General features: G+C 43.4%; 2 protein-coding genes across 12 annotated transcripts in view; both read right to left on the reverse strand.

Moving 5' to 3' along the window:
* LOC112910991 (complement receptor type 1-like) overlaps positions 1 to 3,029 on the reverse strand; it is a 70,754-nt gene extending 67,725 nt beyond the window's left edge. The window contains exon 1 of one of the 3 annotated variants that reach the window (XM_072733379.1): positions 2,888 to 3,029. Coding sequence is in view for 2 of the 3 variants with exons in the window: in XM_072733377.1 (XP_072589478.1) it covers positions 2,492 to 2,666 (175 nt within the window). In the remaining variant the exon portion in view is untranslated. Of the gene's footprint in view, positions 1 to 1,192; positions 1,228 to 2,491; positions 2,788 to 2,887 lie in introns of those variants that run through there. The other 2 variants (XM_072733377.1, XM_072733378.1) reach the window with 2 other exon arrangements.
* A 3,393-nt stretch (positions 3,030 to 6,422) lies between these two features.
* CR2 (complement C3d receptor 2) overlaps positions 6,423 to 18,922 on the reverse strand; it is a 33,355-nt gene continuing 20,855 nt past the window's right edge. For all 9 annotated transcript variants that reach the window (XM_072733376.1, XM_072733375.1, XM_072733368.1 and 6 more), the window contains 8 exons: positions 18,788 to 18,870; positions 17,725 to 18,117; positions 16,320 to 16,505; positions 14,676 to 14,864; positions 14,019 to 14,042; positions 13,260 to 13,335; positions 9,928 to 10,036; positions 6,423 to 7,148 (listed from right to left, as the gene is read on the reverse strand). In XM_072733376.1, coding sequence (XP_072589477.1) covers positions 9,943 to 10,036; positions 13,260 to 13,335; positions 14,019 to 14,042; positions 14,676 to 14,864; positions 16,320 to 16,505; positions 17,725 to 18,117; positions 18,788 to 18,870 — 1,045 coding nt within the window. In that variant the 3' untranslated portion in view covers positions 6,423 to 7,148; positions 9,928 to 9,942. The remainder of the gene's footprint in view (positions 7,149 to 9,927; positions 10,037 to 13,259; positions 13,336 to 14,018; positions 14,043 to 14,675; positions 14,865 to 16,319; positions 16,506 to 17,724; positions 18,118 to 18,787; positions 18,871 to 18,922) is intronic.

An 18,922-nucleotide genomic window follows, 5' to 3' on the forward strand; every position in this document is an offset into this window, starting at 1 on the left:
ATGTAATATGATCGTTAACATATCTCAAAGGACAAGATAGTCACAATGAGTTTCTCTGTTCACAATAGCGGATGTGTAACAGTATCATTTCAATTAGTCTTGATACTTTCTGAGTTTTTAGTTTTTGCCAACCTTTGGTCACTTGTGATTGGACTGACAATGTTTCTTCCTCTTTTTTTTTCTTAAAGATTTTATTTATTTATTCATGAGATACACACACAGAGAGAGGCAGAGACACAGGCAGAGGGAGAAGCAGGCTCCCTGTGGGAAGCCCAATGTGGGACTCAATCCCAGGATCCCGGGATCACAACCTGAGCCAAAGGCAGACGTTCAACCACTGAGCCACCCAGGCGTCCCTGTTTCTTCCTCTTAATGTCTCTGACAAAGAGCCTGGATACGTGTGTGCCTGTGTGTGTGAGGGCCTGTGTATATGTGTGTTTGGAAGGTATTGTCACCTATGCCATTTTCTTATTTGCTTAAGTTGGCCTTATTACAATTATCTTCACTCTGTTTCCATGCAGAAAAACTGTAAAGTTACTCGTCCAATCATAAAGATCATATTCTATAAAACTTGGAACTATAAACCATAAATCTACTCATCTGAGCATATGTTAACTGAAGTCTTGGCAAATCACAGAAAGAAACCCTTTCCCTCTTTCTACCTTGCGTTTTTATTTTTTATTTATTTATTTTTTAAACTTTTTTATTTTTTATTTATGGTAGTCACACAGAGAGAGAGAGAGAGAGAGAGAGGCAGAGACATAGGCAGAGGGAGAAGCAGGCTCCATGCACCGGGAGCCCGATGTGGGATTCGATCCCAGGTCTCCAGGATCGCACCCTGGGCCAAAGGCAGGCGCTAAACCGGGTGCCACCCAGGGATCCCTACCTTGCGTTTTTATACAGCGAGGCAGCAGGGTGAGGTCTGACCAAAGGGCCAGGTGAGGGCGCCAGAGACTGCCCTCTATTCCACACCATTTTGGTGTGCTTAGCAGGCTAATTGGGGGAAAAATAACTATCCCTGTGAATCAGCCTGTATGATCATTTCTTGGTGGGCCCCAGGCCCATAGCTACTAAGTAGCAGACGCCAAAAAAAGCAGAACCCTGGCCTCCTAATTGTGGAGATTTCAAAAAGAAAACAACAACAACAACAACAACAAAAAACCCACCACCCAACTTCCACAAGCAAACACACCTGGAAGACACAGCTCTCTCATGAAGCCCAGAGTGCAGTGCACTGGGTCGGCATTCTATCAGCACTTTCTGTATCAAAATTCCTTTGGCAAGTTAATTACTGGATAGTTTAGCTGTTTCACATTTTTAAGTTGTTATTATAATCTTTATATGTATATATTTCTATATTTGCCATTAACATACCAGTAAGAAGGAGATCAGATATTCAAAAGGTCCACAAACATTTCTAAGTGTTGATAACAGATTGCTTAATGTACTTGAGCCTGCCTTTCTTCTGCAAATAAAACCTAAGGTTTCTTCACTTGACAGATTACGATGTCTAAGGAGATAAAATATTAATAACCACTTTTGTGGAAACTAGATTTTTTTTTTTTTTTGTTCAGCGGAGCACAAAAAGAGCCGTCAAGAAGAGGCCCGACGGAAAGAATGAAGACTGTCATTCCAACCAAGATGTTGCCAGTGAGTCCAAGCAACTAAAAGACTCCTTGAAAGGCCGGGAGTGAGAGGCTCTAACTGAAGATGTTTACCTATTTAGAAAGAAGGAAGGAAGGCAGGCAGGAAGGATGGGCTGGAGGGAGGAAGGAAGGGAAGATGCAGCCTCAAAATTTTCAAATAGTTATGAAAGGCTTTACTATGTGCTAAGCACACGATTAGAATGTTTACACCCGGTGTAAACACGTCTACACTTCCCTTCTATCTGGCACGATTACACTGAGGGTTCTAGGGCTTTCCCGGCCTTCTAGCTCCAAGTGCCGCCGTGGGATTTGTGTTAACAGAGGCTCCCACTAGGTGCCGGCGGTGATTTGGGATGGGAATGGGGCGAGTGCAGGGCGTTTTAAGGTAATAACTGCGCCCCCCCCCCAGGATTGCCTGTCCACCCCCCCCCCCGCCCGGGTGACCGAGAAGCAGAAGTCAAGCCCGGGGGCAGAGCCTGATGAAGGGACAGGCGGCGCCCTGATCGCGTCCCCACCGCCCAGAAGAGGAAGCACACACCGCCGACAGGTGCGACAGGTGCGGAGCCTCCCTTGCCGCTGAGAACATGCTCAGGTTCGAACCCACGTCGGTCGCCTCCCCCGGGCCCCTCTCCTTGCAAGAGAGGGCCGGGGTCCCCCACGCGAGGGCGGGGACCGTCGGGGGCGCCCGGGGCACCTGCGCGCACATCCCAAGTCCCGCCAGGGGTTGAGGGGGGGAAGGCCGCGGTCACCCGGAGGCCACCAGAGTCCTGCACAAGCGGGGGGCCCGGGACTCCCCCTCCGCCCCCGCCGCGCTAGGGACCCGAGAGCCCCGCCCCGCGTCTCACCCCAGGCCTCGGGCAGCGCGAGCAGCACCAGGAACGCGGGGAGAGCTCCTCCCGGGCGGGACCGCGGGGCCTCCTGCGGGCTCTTGCTCCGCGGGGCTCCCGTGCTCCGCGCGGCTCCCGCCCTCCGCGGGGCTCCCGTGCTCCGCGGGGCTCCCGTCCTCCGCGGGGCTCCCATCCTCCGCGGGCACCTGCCGGTGCAGGCGCGACCTCGAGGGCAGCGCCGGCCGCCCCGCCGAGAGCCCAGAGCGCGCCCTGCGCCCGCGGTCTGGGTAGCGCTGCGCTGGAGGCGGGGGCACGAGCCCGGGCGCCGCTTCCCCTTCGCGCGCGGGCGAGGTCTCGTTCATCCCTCATTTGCATGGTCTCTAACCAATTGCGCCGAGTTTCGCTTCCACGCACCCGCTTAGGGACCCGCGCACAGGAGCCACGCATGGTGATGCCTGGGCTGGGGGCTGCGGTGGGCGTGGAGAGGATGCGCGGCCCGGGGCAGGCGGCGGGTTCTCCCGGCCTGGCTTCCAGACGCCCAGGGCCACCTTCCCTCTGCGACCCAAAGGCCAGGGGCTGCTGTGCTGGAGCCCCAGCTGGGGGCAGCATGCGCAGGGGACGGGAAACAGAAGACCCCAGTCCCCTATGTTGAATTGAGCTGTGCCAAACCGTTGGGGGGGGGAAATATGACCCAGTGACTTATTCACATTTGCATTTTTAAAGTAGGCTTGTCTATACCACTGGGAGACTGGATTGGAATAAGGCGCTAGTGAATGGGGCTGACCAGCAAGGAGGTGGTGTTGCCATCATCCAGATGAGATTTGGCGGTGGCCTTGACTGCACCATGGTGGACAATGAACATTTTGGAGGCAGAATGAACAAAACGTCCTCAGGCATTGGATTTGGGTTACCTCCTTTCCTAAAGTTAGTGGTGAGGAAAAGAAAGAAAGCCATAGAGAGAGCTTCAGGGTTCAAAACAAATGATGGTGCTATTTACTGAAATTAAAAAAAAAAAAATGTGCAGGAAGGACAAATTTGGAGCAGGGGTTAAGAATTCAAGGCTGAGGGAAATGAGGCTGGGCGGTGGGGTGGATAACGGCCCCTGAGGGTGTCCACATCCTGATTCCCAGCAGATCAGCGTCTGTGCTTAGTAAGTGGCAAGAGGGGTTTTGCAGATGTGATTAAATTAAGGGTTTTGAGTTGGGAGACGGTCCTGGATTACCCTGGTGGGTAATCACAGGGGTCCTTGTGGAGGGAGGCACTAGATCAGAGCTGGAGAAGGTAGTAACCGAAGGCAAGACTGGGGAGATGCTGTCATGAGCTAAGGAACGACGGTCACCTCTAGAAGCTGCAAGAGGCCAGGGAGACAGATTCTGTCTCCCCCCGGAGCTTTCAGAACGAACCAACACCTGCCAACACCTTGGTCTTAGCCCCATAAGATACATCATGGATTTCTGACCTCCAGGCTTATAAAAGAATAAATGAGTCATTTTTGGCTACAAGGTAACTTGTTACAATAGGAACCATATGGGAGAGAGAGGGTGACTTGAACAAGGGGAAGTTTCGAAGGACTTTTTTTTTTTTTTTTTTTTTTTAATGGAGAAGGACTTGGGCCCAAGACAGATGGAGTTTTAGTGAGGAGCCAAGGAAGCGTGGCAATGTTCTAAGAAACGATTGGGAATATAATTTGTTGATAACACTGGACTTCCAGAAAAGTCAAACAGTCAGCCTTTTGAAAAGGAAATGGGTGGAAGAGAGTTAAAATCTCAGGAATTGATGGTACTGTCAAGTGAGAACATGTAGAATAAATGATAGGAAGATCAGGGTGGAAACATCAAGCTGTGGTTCATAGGTGGTTCTTGGCTTTGAATATTTTTGTGTATGGAGGACCCCTTTGCTTCTTTGGCCAAGCGCATGGACCCCTTCTCAGAATTAATTTTTTAATGCATAAAAGGGAGTACCTAGGCTTACAAAGGAAATGGGTTATACTGAAATTTAGTTCTAGCCAACAACCTTTGAAGGTCTGTGGCCCCGAAGATAAGGACCCCCGATTTAAAAATCAGTTAAAAATAGAGTCAGTTGTGGGTCAAGACTCAAGAGTTGGAACAAGTTGCCTGGAGAGTGGAATGATTGCATAGGTCACAGGCTGCAGAGAGGGGAGGAAGGGAAGGGGTGCGGAGGTAGCATGGCAGATATTTCAGTAAATGTATTAGTCCTTCTCTCCTCTGTGCAGAGTTGTGATTCCTGGTGGGGAAAAGCTGCTCAGGGTGGAAAACTGCTCTCCCTCTTCTCAGTGTAGCTTCACTAATGGAGACCTACATACACGCAGTCCAGCAAACCTGTACCACTCAGCGCATATAGCCTCGGCTCACACAAGCATTCTAGAACACGGCCTTACTTCATTTGTCCCTCGTCCTCGAGCCTCAGCTAGGTGAGAAAGGGAAGTGCCCCAAAGGCCACCTGTGTTTCTTATTTTCTAGCAGTTTGCATATTTAGGCTCTCTCCCATGACTCTATTGCAAGAAATACTTACTTTGATCATATCACATCTCCTTTTGAATGTACCCAATAGCAATCTCTCAGGGATTTGATATCGTCCTTTTAAATCGTTCTCCGCAGAGCAATGGAAGGGGAAGTCAGAGCATGGTAGGCTGAGGAAAGGGGAATGGAAGATCCAACTCCCCAGCCTTACATCACAAGCTAGCAGAGCACCTAACTCATTACCACTTCTTTTTGCGCCGATCTCCTGACATTTGCTTTCTCCCATCATGCCACGGAGGTCTAGTTCCCAGCTCACAACAGCCTTCTCTGCTGTCACCCCTCTCACAGTCCCCAGACTCACAGAAGCTAAGGAAGCCATATAGGCCAGAGGCGGGTATCTTGGGTGAAGCAAGAGAAGTGCAGGGAGAGGAGGTTGAGGGAGTTACCCTGCGAGGTTTTCATCATCTACTAAGAGAAGGAAGGAGAATGGAGATGAGGTGGAGTGGGATAGACAGCTTAAGGTGAACCAACAGAGGAATAAGAGGAGGACTGGTTGTGAATGAATAAAAGATACTGAGCCGCATCCCACTTCTGTGTACATATCCAAAAGGACCGAAAGCAGGGTCTTGAAGAGCTATTTGCACGCCATGGGTCATAGCAGCGTCATGCACAAAAGCCACACAGTGCAAACAACCCACATGTCCTTTGACAGATGAATGAACTAAATGTGGTCCATACATGCACGGAAAGATCATTCAGCCCAAAAAAGGAAGGAAGTTCTTCCACAGGCTACAACATGGAGGAACCTTGAGGACACTGTGCTAAGTGAAGTGAACCAGTCACAGAGGGACAAACACTGAATGATTCCACATATAGGAGGTATCTAAAGTAGTCAAGTTCAGAGAAACAGGAGAATGGTGGCTGCGGGGGGCTGGAGGAAGAGGGGAATGCAGAGTTACGGTTTAACGGATACAGCATTGCAGTTTTGTCAGATGAAAAAGTTCTGGAAATCTGTTGGACAACAATGTGAATATACCTAACACTTCTGTACACTTAAAAATGGTTAAGATGGCAAACTTCATGCTCTCTCTATATATTGAAAAGACCCCTCAAAGATGCCAAACAGAATAGTCTAGAAGATGGTGAGAGAAATTTGTGGGAGCCAGTGAGCAAGATTTTATTTTCTCAATAGTGTAAGTGCTAGAACAAGGAATATTGGCAGCTGGATTTAGAGTGTGGTGGGAGGGGGCTACGGGAAGGCGTTGGCTGGACAAATAGAAGAGCCAATCTAAGATGAGGGAGCTGAGTTTGTGGATTGAGATTTGGCTAACACGGCGAAGTGGTGGGATCCAGAATGCATAAATGTTAATTTGGGAACTCTAAAAACCCTAACTAAATGGAATTAGAATAAAAACCCTAAGACAAGAGCTCATTAACTCTAGGGGAACAACAAACATAGAAGGCAAGTGTTTTTGTTCAAAGATAAAATTTATTTGAGTAACTACTATATACATTTTTAAAGGAACCAGAGCTCTGACGGAACGGCCAAGGAAATATCCAAAGCCTGAATTTGTACACCAAAACCTTAACGATTAAAACCCGACTCCCGTAATGGGAAAAAAAAAATGTGCAAGTTGTAATTACTGATTATGGAAAGGCAAAGTATGTATTGTGATAAAAACCTCAAACCCACGTGGAAACAAAAGTGAAATGTTTAACCGTATGGGAGCAAAATGCTATGATGAAAATAAAATTAGGCTTTGCAACAAAAGTAGGCCCATCGTAACCACGTGAAATGCTCTCTACTTTGCTTAAATAATTAAAAGCACACTATTACCAGAAGTATATGATAATGGCAAGTATGCTGATTACAAAAGAGGAGTCAAGACAGGACCGCTCTTTTTACTGCCTTCCTTAAAATGGGGACACTTTCGGAGTCACCCTAGCCATGGCTTGGTTCCAGGCACATTACAGGGGAGACTTCCCAAAGTCCTTGAAGAGCATGCGGCAGTGAAACTGGGCCCCCAGCTTTATTACCAGGAAACTTTCTTCGTCCTGCTTGGGAATAAGTGCACATGGAAAGTTATAGCTTATGAAGTCGTTTCCCTGGTGTTGAGACCATACACGTAGACTTGCTCATGTCCACATGGTTTCTTCTCCACCCGTGTTCAGCTGGATCCAGACAACGAGGCACACTGAAATAGAGAATTTCGGTTCAGGAGGCAGCATGAAGGGCAGGTGTGCACCTTAGTGTTTAAACAATGACAGCGTCCACGTTCTCTAGGCACCAATGCTAAGTGCTATCACCAATAGAGCATCAAGCCTCCTAGAAGACAGCATTCCCTCCAGGGGCCCCCTTCTTCAGAGAACACGATCTGAAGCAAATAATAAAGTTCAGATCAATAAATACGAATAATACTACATGAGGGAGAAATCGAAGCAAGAGTCTCCCTCTTACTCAGTCATGCATTCATTCAACAAATATGGGATGTCCTAGCGTTACTTGGATCCCCAGTGGTTTGGGTTTAGACATCACTCTGGCCTGGTCTCCCCTGTTCCCCTTTCCTCTTCCATGACTCCCCGGCAGCAGGTGATCTTTTCTTCCTCAACTACCACAGCAGTTTTTCTGTAACCTGTTTGTGGTTCTTATTCTTACACTATCACACGTAAGCGTCTCTTTCTTGATACTAAAATAAGTTCCAGGAGGGCAGAGGTGGTATCTTTATAGAGTCTGTAGGAGAAGCAGTCTGAAGGCAGATCTGAGCTTGAATTCAAACCTTCGCCTCTTACTGATTCCGAGACCGTTGGCCAATAGGTTAGCCTCAGTTTTCTCATCTTGGATGCTGTATGCTCACCTCGGGCTGACACCTTTCACTGTGTAGGGAGGGAAAACGGAGATAAGGCAGGAGAGATGCTCAGCACCATGCCTGGGCTTGGCAGACAAGTCCTGGGGACCTTAGGGGACCCTCCATGTTCTCTGTCAAGCTTCCTATGCTCCTTGTCATTCCATCTTCAGCTCCCATGGTGACTCACTCTTCGGTGCCTTCTCTTTTCTCCTTAAACCCCTACCATCTCCCTTCCCAGTCAGGTGACTGTCTTGCTTTCTAGCCACTGAGAAAACACAATCGCCAGAAGAGAACTTCCACAGGAGCATCTGCACCTGCACCGCCCCCCCTCTCTCCTGTTGGGGAGGCCACACTCCCATCGAAGCTCTGCCTCGGGGCTGGAGCACTCGACCCCTCCCTTCTCGCTTATCCAGATGTTGCTCCAGCAATTCTTCCTTTTCTCTCCTGTCATCATTTCCCCCTTCCTACTAGATCATTCTCATCAGCATATGGAAATGGTGGCCTGGCTGCGGTTTCTCCATTCTTCAAGAGTGGGTGGTTCCTGGGATCTTCCTTCTTACTCTTGCCATCTGCTCCCTCCATCGGTGCCTCTTTGTAGAAAACCTCCTTGAAAGGGGGGTCTACAGCTGAGACCTCCGATTTATCTCCTTTCATTCTCTCTTAAGCTGACCTCCATCAGGAGTTTGTCTCCTTCCTCTTCACCAAAATGATTCTTGTCAAGTTCACCAACGATTCCTGTGCTGCAAACACAGGGGTCCGTATTCACTACTGCTCTTGATCAGTCAGTAGCATTTGACAGAGTTGATCACTCCCTCCTCCTCAGACTTCTTTCTTCACATGAAGAGGCTGCTGCTTCGCCCCTTTGCTGGTTCCCTCTCACACTCTGTGATTCCTGATGTGGAGGGACCCAAGGCTGGGCACACGGACCTTTCTTCTGGCCCCTTTCACTCCCTTGCTCATCTTACTTGCTTTCATTATTGCATCCATCCATTATCCATATGCTGACAAGGCCCAAATCTAGGTCTTGAGCCTGGACCTACTCTCTGAAATACAGACTGGTACACCCAGCTGCCTTCTTGATACCTCTCCATGGAGGCCTATTAGAGGTCTCATTTCTAACATCTCCAAGGTGAAACTCCTGGTTTTTCTCCCTAATCCTGCTTTTATCACATTGTCAGTCATCCTAATTAACAGCAATTCCATCCTTCTGGTTGGCAGGCCAAACAAACAAACAAACAAACACACACACACACACACACACCAAAAAATAAAAAACAACCCTGACATCATCACCACCTCTTCCCTTACAAACTGCCAGCAAATCCTCCTGTCACTATCTTAAAAATACAAATGCTGGCCTCTTCTCCCCAGCCTGGTGGTAGCCACTCACAGCTTCTTGCCTAGATAATTGTGATAAAGTCTTCATTGGCTCCCCATCTTCCACCTTCACCTTCCCACACTCAATTCTTCACAGAACACTTAAGGTGACCATTCTCTCCTCCACCTAAAACCTCCTTTTGTTTCCATCTCAGAATACACATCAAGCCCATTACAGTGACCTAGCATACTCTGTGTATCTTCCTCACCCTCCTCCCCTTACCCCCTCTCTGACTTCATCCCCACCTCTCTTCTCCCTTGGTCAGTTCAACTAGGCCACGCTGCTCTCCTTGCTGTACCTCCAACACAGCAGGCACACACTACTTTATAGTCTCTGCACCTGCTGTTCTTTCTTCCTGGAATGTTCTCCTACCACCAATAAGGCCTCCTCCTTACTCCATCTTAGTCTTTGGTCAAATGCCATTTTCTTAGTGAGGACTTCCCTTCCAACTACTCTGCTCTAGCTCCTTTTCTGCTTTATTTCTCTTCAAAATGCTTTTCATCCTCTTTTTTATTTTATTCTTAATTATTATGATATGTGTTCAGTATTTGTTGAATGGATGAATGAATAAAAAAAACCCTAGGGGCATTAATTTGCAATATGAAGTAGGTAATTAGCAATTTCTGTGCTTGATTACTAAAGACTTGTGCAATAGAACCATACATATTCAGTACTATGATTATTGATAAATATAAATTGAAGATATTTTAACACAGAAATGAATAGAAATATTTCAATTTCATTAGATACCAGTTTGTCTTCTGATTAGCTTCCTGGGTTGTATGGATCCATAGAATATACTTCTCGTGTTTCTAAATGAAGATCTCCTTCTTTAGGGCTTTGATTTGTATAATAATTGCTAAATGGAAGAAGAAAAAAGTAAACTCTTTACTCACTGGCATGATTACTATAAACATGTTATAGTTGTTTGTTTTCCATAATTCCCATCACATGAGAAGTACTTTTCATGAATGATTCATTTTGTTGTCCTAAGTATCATAGAAGATAGTCACTATAACCCCTATTGTTTGGAAGCGCTCATAAAAATAACTCGCTAGGATGACAAATGTCCATGTCAGAAGTTGATATTAGGTAGCTTTACTCCAGATCCAAGACCCTCAATGACATAAATACGACCCTCAGTTCGAAAAAAATCAATCAAAAAGCAGCTTTTATTTTAGGACATGACCACAAATTTATCTTTTTGGGGCATAGTCTTTCAATGTAACTTAAGGGAAAATTCTTATATTTGATGTTAAATTCAGAATCCTTGTGATTTTTAAGAGGACAACATTACTTTTACTCCTTGAAAGCCCATATGCTTTACTGTGCTTCTAAAACCACTTAGCCAAAATTAGCAAAAGGCAGTAAAATGTGATTACACTATCATGTGGAATTCCGAAATAAGGTATTACAAAATTACTGAAGAAGCAAGATTTCTGCTAAAGGTACATAGAGAGCATGTGGCTCATACCATATTTAAAAGGTCAGCTTATAAACATAAGTGGTGAACATGAAGAATGGTGCCTCTTAAATGTCTGAGTGGCCTTTAGAACTATTTAATTTTGTTACTTAGACAACATTTCTGGGTGACCAATGACTCATCTCATTTACAGAAAGTATTTAAGGCAGCTCAAATGTCTATATCAACTAGAAAGTAAATTGAAGTCAGTTACAAATTAGAAATAAAACAAACGAGGGATGCTTAGGAATACAGTTTAGCATATATGTTTGGCTTATATCAATGAGGGCACTTAAACAGAGTATTTGATATAATCATATTCATAAACTTAATCTGCCAGGAACATCATAAATTATTTCAGCTTGTAGGCATTCCTAAAGTTTGCCAATTTTCCTACACGTGTAATCCTCCGATAACAAACTTAGGAGCATGAAGGAAAGAGATAGAGGCCACATTTTCTATTTATTTAAATTTCCAATAACTCTTGGCTAAAATTATCTTCTAACTTCCTGTGAGGAAAGCCATGTAAATGACATCTCCATTTTTTTTTTTTTTGTCCTGAAGACCCTCATCTCCCTTGAATTCTGTGAAAGTCCTCCTTCCTAATTCTCCTCCTACCTCTGACTGTTCCTTCCTTTCCTCCCTTTTAGGTTTTACTGTCCTGCTGAGACCTGTCCTCATCCCTATTCATACCTTTTTTTTCTTCTTGGTCACAGGCTTCAAATGGGAGTTAATAAATGTTGCCTACCTGAGTACAGGCCTTTTTCTGGAGTTTTACCTTGTAGGTGCCCCAAGGTAATAGGGCACAACTGAACTCCTCTTTCTACACAAAACTGCCCATCTTCTCTATTGGTGAACCACTGGATCCAATCCACATGAGTCATTGTTTTCGTCCCTTTCTCCCTGTATCTGGCAAGTCACTAAGTCCTGGAAATCCTCTTTCCTTAAGGGCAAGGATAGCTCTTGATCCTCCCTCCCCGCGCCCCCCCCCCCCCCCCCCCCGCCCACTACTACTTTAGTGGAGAACCTGGTCCTGGCCCTCCTGTTGAAAATGCATATCTGAACACATTATTTTACCTTAAGATCCTACAGGATAGACCCCAACTCCTTGTCATGGTACGTGGGGCTTTTGATGCTCTAACTCCTGCCCACCTTTCTAGGATCCCCAGTGACTGTTAAATGAAACCTTAGTTCCATGGGATGAGAAAGCATTAAATGAGAAAAAGAGTTCTGTGGTCCAATTAGTTTGGGGAATTCTGGTATAAAAATAAAATTAAACAAGCTTCCTGCCTAGAGGACCTGAAATATGCTCTTGATCATTGTGAATTTTCGTGAGAAAAATACAGCATGTAGTACCTTCCCAATCTTATTTGGTCATAGAACACTCTTTTTCCTGAAGTCATTCATTAAACAAAGATTATGGGATACATCTTCTGGTCAACACTACAGTCTAAAGTATATCACAGTTGTAGACCCTTTTAAGACTCTGGTATGGTAAGAACCACATAAGTGATTCGATATAACTGTGATGGCACCTGTGAACCGGAGGTGCCCGGGTCTGGCAGGCTTAGAACAAATGCCTCAGGTTCACAGGTGCCATGAGTACATAGTATCAACATAGCCCCTTCATGTCTAATGCCTACACCAGGCATTTCACAACTGTGAATGGGAACATATTACAGAAAAGATGTCAATTTCTCACAGACTAATCCATAGACTTAAATGGAATCACAACATATGTTTTTTGGAAATGCCAAATGATCTAAAAATCACGTGGTAAGAACAAACAGAAGAGAATAGAAAGGAAAATCCTAAAAAATTATAGCAAAGGTATTCCTGCCCTACCATGTAACAGCAGAAAGCCATATTAATTAAACATAAATGAATTTGAGATAGAAGGACAGATCTATACAGCAGGAAAAGAAGTCCAGAAATACAACATATCAAAATATATTAATTATTTGATATATGGTCAAGTTAGAATAAACTTTCTGGAAAGTCATTTGGCAATATTTATTAGGTATCTTAAATGTTCATACTCTTACCCTTAGTAATTCTACATCTGTGCTACAGAAATAAGTAGATGTGGGAAAAGATTTATCTGAAGGTGTTTCTTGTATCTTTATTTATTACCAAAATAAATGTGGAAGCAATCTAAAATTTCCAGGATATAGAAATACATAGGACAATATAGTATTAAATAACTAAAAAGAAAACACAACATAAAGATACAAGAGACAAAAGCCAAACTAAAAAAATTAAAGCAGGGGATTATAATGTCAAAATTTTAGTGAAAAAGAGAAAGAGAAAGAATAAAAGATCAGATAGGAATATACCAAAATATTTGCAGTTGTTATCACTGGGACTTTTTAAATTTTAATTTCCTAGATTTTAAAATTATATACCATCTGAATGAACTTCATTCAAATACAACAAGTGTTTGATATTTTTTAAGTTCTCACAGAGAGGGCTTTCTTCTATATGGCACAAGGTCCCTTACTCCAGTTACCATACTACAATATTTACATATTCATGTCATATAACTTGTGCTTCTGAGTTTAATTTCAGGCAAGAAGCCGAAACCTTTTGTGCCTTTTGGCCAATCATGCACTGAACTTACCGTTCTCTGTGTTTTAATATTGTGCATAAGGTGACACCAATCAAGAATATAAGAAGTACTGAACCTGCAGAAAGACCTAGAAAACAAAACAAGTATCAAATGCCAGAAAATTGTGACCTATATTGTTTTGAAGGGATTGTGGGGCTATTCCTAGTGGTGAGGAAATTGTTATGTGACTTTATACTTATCCTTTGTCAGTCATATAAATGTTAAATTCCCAAATAATCATACTTGGGCTTAAGTTTTTTCTGATCCAGCCCAGTTCACATTTAATCTAAGGCACCAAGCATTTGACCACAGGGCTCTAGTCAAGTGTCTGTTGAGCTTTTCTGTCCCTTTCAGTTTTATTAATAATATTCTTGTTACTGGGGTGATATGATACTAGGAGCTCAGGACACAAGGATCCCATGATGTAGCATAACAACATTTACCTCTCAGTTGTAAAATCTATTTTGCTGCTGCAGAATAAGTCACCCTGTTTGATAGTACCAAATCATGCAAAAGATCAAAAGTTAATATAAACTAAACTGTCAACTTAAAAACTGGGCTTTTAAAATCATTTAGTCAACTCTATTCAAAAGTGTCAGTTTGTAATATGCAGTACATATGAAAAGACCATTAAAACCCCAAAAAGGAGAATTTCCTAGGAGCTAAAGTGAAAAACAAGAATAATAGCAGGATATAGAATGTCAAATTATGTATATTTTTTAAAAATAAAACATCATTAGAAATTTAATTCAAATATTTAAGAAAACTTACCACTAAGAAGAGGAGCAAGTGAGGCTAAGGAGAATACAAAATCATGAAAATATTAGTCTAGGTGTATGCTCCAGTGCACCCCAAAGCCCCAAGATAACACACAGCTCCTTTCTCTCGAAATCTGCTCAAAGAGATATATCTGGACCCTGGATTGTATGCATTCTTCCTTCATTTTTTATGTAACAATTCACTAGACACTTAAATATCACTTTAAGTTGGGAGAGTTCACGAATGAAAAAAAGCCAACACAATCAATTTGATAATCAGAGATTTCTTGGGTTAGAATGCAAATATGAACTGCTCTAAAAGTTTGTGCTCCATACTCTTTGGAGGTCCTTGTCACAATGGTAAGTACTTACAAGTCAAGATGCAGCAAGGGAAACCTCAGTAATGACTCCTTTCAAAATGTTAGGTTGTTGTTTTGCACCTTGTAAGTTAGTACTTCTTTCTTTACTTTCCCCATCCTCAGAAAGTTTTGTTTTTGTTTTTTTTTCTAGAATAGACCACTAACTTCAAATTTGCCCAGTACTGTAGCACTGGTCATAGACCCATATTGATTTAAAACCTACAGGTCCCTGACATCGAGGGCCACCTTTCACTCTCTTCTCTCCAGTGAGACAAGTAAGAGCCACATGTGTGGAAGCCTTCCGCAGTTACCTGGTGATTTGCAGACAGCCAGGGGCGGGTTCCATCCGTGATCATCCTGGCACTGGCTCTGGGGACTGCCTTCCAGGGTATACCCCTCTTCACACTCCAAAGTGACAACTGCACCATACTGATACATTTTCCCAGGCTCCAGCCCCTTCTGGATTCCATTAATATACTCTGGGGAGCTACAGTTTACCTCTGAAATGAAAGAAAGCTAATTGAAGCTGGGTCATATTTTAGCCTTTTCTCAAGAAAGGAGAGTACCCTGAATGGAAAGGGTTACAAACCCAACTAGGTTCATTCTCAGTAAGGAAAGCCTCACTGTGGTAACACAAAAGGCTATATCCTAGGCAGAGTTATTTCTGTGTCAACCATCAATCTCAATTACCTTTAGATAGTTTAAGCCAGATTATTTTCTTCTTTGTGCTTTAGTTTCTAAACTAATAGTGTTGGGTAATTTTAATGGCCTCTTAGAGAAACGGAAGGGCTAAGTGGGTAATATTAAGAATTCCGAATGGCTAGTTCATCTGCTCCATCCTTACTCTATAATTGTCCAGATGTGAACACACTTACTCATTTCTTCTTTCATCTTGCCATGGAGGGGGCAATAGTGGGAGATTTTGGATTTGGGTCATGACTCTAGGACTTCCCAGCTGTGTGACCTTGGGTAGGTTACAGGTCTCTCCATTCTACCAAGACCTCATGTGTCATACAGGAATAAGAATAGCACCAACTTGACAAGGTTCTCAGGAAGATGATCAGGAGATAATGCATATAAGATGTGAGCAGTTTCTGGCATTTTGTAGAGTGCCCAATAAATACGAGGTATTAACTCACTACTCCTGTTTCATATGCATTATTTATGCATTTATTTCATAATGCATATTTCATATGCATTTATTTATTCTGAAGGTTTTATCAAAAAAGGATATAGACCCGTAATTCCTTTTTATTTTATTTTTTATAATAAATTTATTTTTTATTGGTGTTCAATTTGCCAACATACAGAATAACACCCAGTGCTCATCCCGTCAAGTGCCCCCGTCAGTGCCCGTCACCCATTCACCCCCACCCCCCGCCCTCCTCCCCTTCCACCACCCCTAGTTCGTTTCTCAGAGTTAGGAGTCTTTATGTTCTGTCTCCCTTTCTGATATTTCCCACACATTTCTTCTCCCTTCCCTTATATTCCCTTTCACTATTATTTATATTCCCCAAATGAATGAGAACATATAATGTTTGTCCTTCTCCGATTGACTTACCCGTAATTCCACCACCACTCAGAGGAAACATACTGACAAAATCATTGCGTTTTTATCAGTATTTTGCCAAACGCACACTCATAACTACAACTACAGTGTAAATTCAGCCTGCACTTTAGTTGTTTAATTTGTTATAAGTACTTCAATTTTCTATATTTAAAGGACTATGTAAGTGATCACTCTTCAGATAAGCTATACCCTAAGTCATTTTTTCTTATTTTGCGGTATGCAGACTAACTAGTGTATTCATCCAATTGAATCCATCCAATTAAATGCATTAAATAAATGGTCCAATTAATGCATTTATTTGTCTATTTTAAGTTGAAGGTACCTAACTGAATGCCTATTTGGGAGAAATTTGATTGAAAAAACAAGAGAGTAATAAACACCACACCTTTACAATAAGGGGCAGGTTGGCTCCAGGTTCCGTCATGTGTGCAAAGGAGGATTGCCACTCCCACAAGCAGGTAGCCTTGGTCACAGTTGTAGAGGATTGACATTCCAGGAGAAAATCGAGCTGTATCTCCACCAGTATGATTCCCATTGGGTATCTTAAGTGGAAGTTGACATCCTATGAAAGCTTAGACACCAATAAAAAAGGATCTTTAATTTAGCACAGAGGAACATATAGCCAGCACTATCTGTGGGTGACACCAAACTGAGAGGTAGGATATAAGCCAACTAATTGGTATCCAGAAATATTCATTCCACTGAAACCAAGCAGCACTGGACAGAAATCTGCATTGCCTACATATATGTGATTTGAAGAATAATGTCAAAAGTAACATAATGAAAGGTCAGTGGTCATGGCCCACGATCGTCATCTATTAGCTAATAGTATTCTTCCCTTTACCCCTTAAATAGCTCAGAAGCTGTAGTTTAAGGGTCTGACACTCCAAATGCTTCCAGGAACCAGGAAGCAAAGCCACCACTTATGACCAGAGAGCATTTGTCCTGAAAATGGCAGCCGTCGCCTGGTTCCAGATACAGGTGCCTTGCAGGAAAGCAAAGGGGGCCCTCACTGTGTTACACATTCACTGTTTATCCTGGGCTGTGCAAATGGGTTTCACTTAGGATGAGAAAACCATTCTGGTGAGCTGAATTCAGTTCTTGGGGCACCCACTGGCAGCCTCTTTTGTAGACAGTTACTGACAGGAATAAAGCTTCCAAGTGATAACTAAAATGACAGGGAAGACAATTCGATGGGTTTGAGGGCTAGCATTCCTCTCCACAAACCCCAAGTTCTCTTTCTGGCTGGTATCACAGCCTTAAATATCAAATTATCAAGCAATATCATTGCCAAATACTTGCCCTCCCAAAAGTATGTGTTTTTTTTAAAAAGTATTAGTAAAAAGAATAAATTTCAGAGACTCCATCAATTTGGAAGTTAACCATTATCTTCTCATGTACTTTTGCTCAACATATCTAGAAGGGGAAGGGGGGGATCCCTGGGTGGCTTAGGGGTTTAGCTCCTGCCTTTGACTCAGGGCGTGATCCTGGAGTCCCAGGATCAAATCCCACGTTAGGCTCCCTCATAGAGCCTGCTTCTCCCTCTGCCTGTGTCTGTGCCCCACCCCCTGCCCCGCCCCCGCCATCTCTCATGAATAAATAAATAAAATCTCAAAAAAAAGGGAAGGGGGGAAGGATGAGATAAAAAGATAAGGCAGGTGTCTTATAAAACAACGAGATTGCCTTTGCTCTCACATGCTTTCCTATAGTCTGAATGGTCAATGTAGATTCAAAACCCTTTTTCTTCATTCTGGGCAATAGCCCACACTTTGTTCCTTAAAATATCTTACCCTTTTTGATACAAGTCGGTACACCTGGCATCCATTTGTTATTGGTATGACACTGAATCACATGACTGCCGTTCATGATGAAGCCAGCATTGCAGGCAAAATATACCGTGTCGTTGTGGGCATATGAAGCATGAGTTTCGTTGAGCTTGTACCCATGTTTGACTTCTGGGTTAGGGCAGTGGGTCACAGGAGGAGGTTTTAAGCACTGCGGGAGAGGTTTACTCCAAGATCCATGTCCCTTAGGGTCACTTATGCATCGTATATTTTTCTCTCCCAGAAGAGAGAATCCTTGGTCACATTCATAAGAGACTTCATTTCCATACAGAAAGTGCTCTGCCATCACGCCCCTAGGTCTTCCATGCTCAATCATGGGTGGGGGCTCACAGTGAATAACTGCAGAAGAGATTAAGGAAATTCTGCTTCAGCTAGCACACCAGGGTGGACAGTCTTCAGTCGGGCACAAATAAAACTAGGCAACTGCATGTACTACATGGGACAACAAAATAATTGAGATTTTGGGACCCAGATTATGCTTCCTGTAAAACAGCATTATTGGGGCGCCTGGGTGGCTCAGTCGGTTAAGTGTCTGCCTTCGGCTCAGGTCACGGTCCCAGGGTCCTGGGATCAAGCCCCGCATCAGACTCCCTGCTCAACGAGGAGTCTGCTTCTCCTTCTAACCCTCCTCTCAACTTGTGTTCTCTGTCTCAAATAAATAAGATTTTTTTAAACCAGTGTTATTTAATTCTCTACATGAATAATACATATTCATTCCAAAACAATTCAGAAAACAAAGTATTAAGAAAGGAAGAAATATAGCTATGCTCCCATAAACTAGAAACATAGGCTATATTTTTTTTTTCTTAAATCGCAGGCAGATGTATGGCAAATACTCAGTTCCTATTTGACAACTTTGTTTCCCAATGCCAGTGCCGACCAAACACGGCAAGAGTTGCCTTATCTTATGTACAATGAAATAGAACATATAGACTATGGACCTATAAGGCTAGTTCTTCAGTGGCCTGCCTTACTACCTCACTGACAATTTTTTTTTTTTCTGACTTACCCTTACAAAGTGGAATCTTTTGGAACCAAACCCTATTCTCTGCATCTTGACACTTCTGATAAGCATGTCCAGTCAACCGGTACCTGGAGAGAGATTGTACTGTATTTCCTCTTCTCAATATCATATCTCTGCAAC

Source organism: Vulpes vulpes, chromosome 13 (genome assembly GCF_048418805.1).
Source record: "Vulpes vulpes isolate BD-2025 chromosome 13, VulVul3, whole genome shotgun sequence".
In the NCBI taxonomy this organism is placed as follows: Eukaryota; Metazoa; Chordata; class Mammalia; order Carnivora; family Canidae; genus Vulpes; species Vulpes vulpes.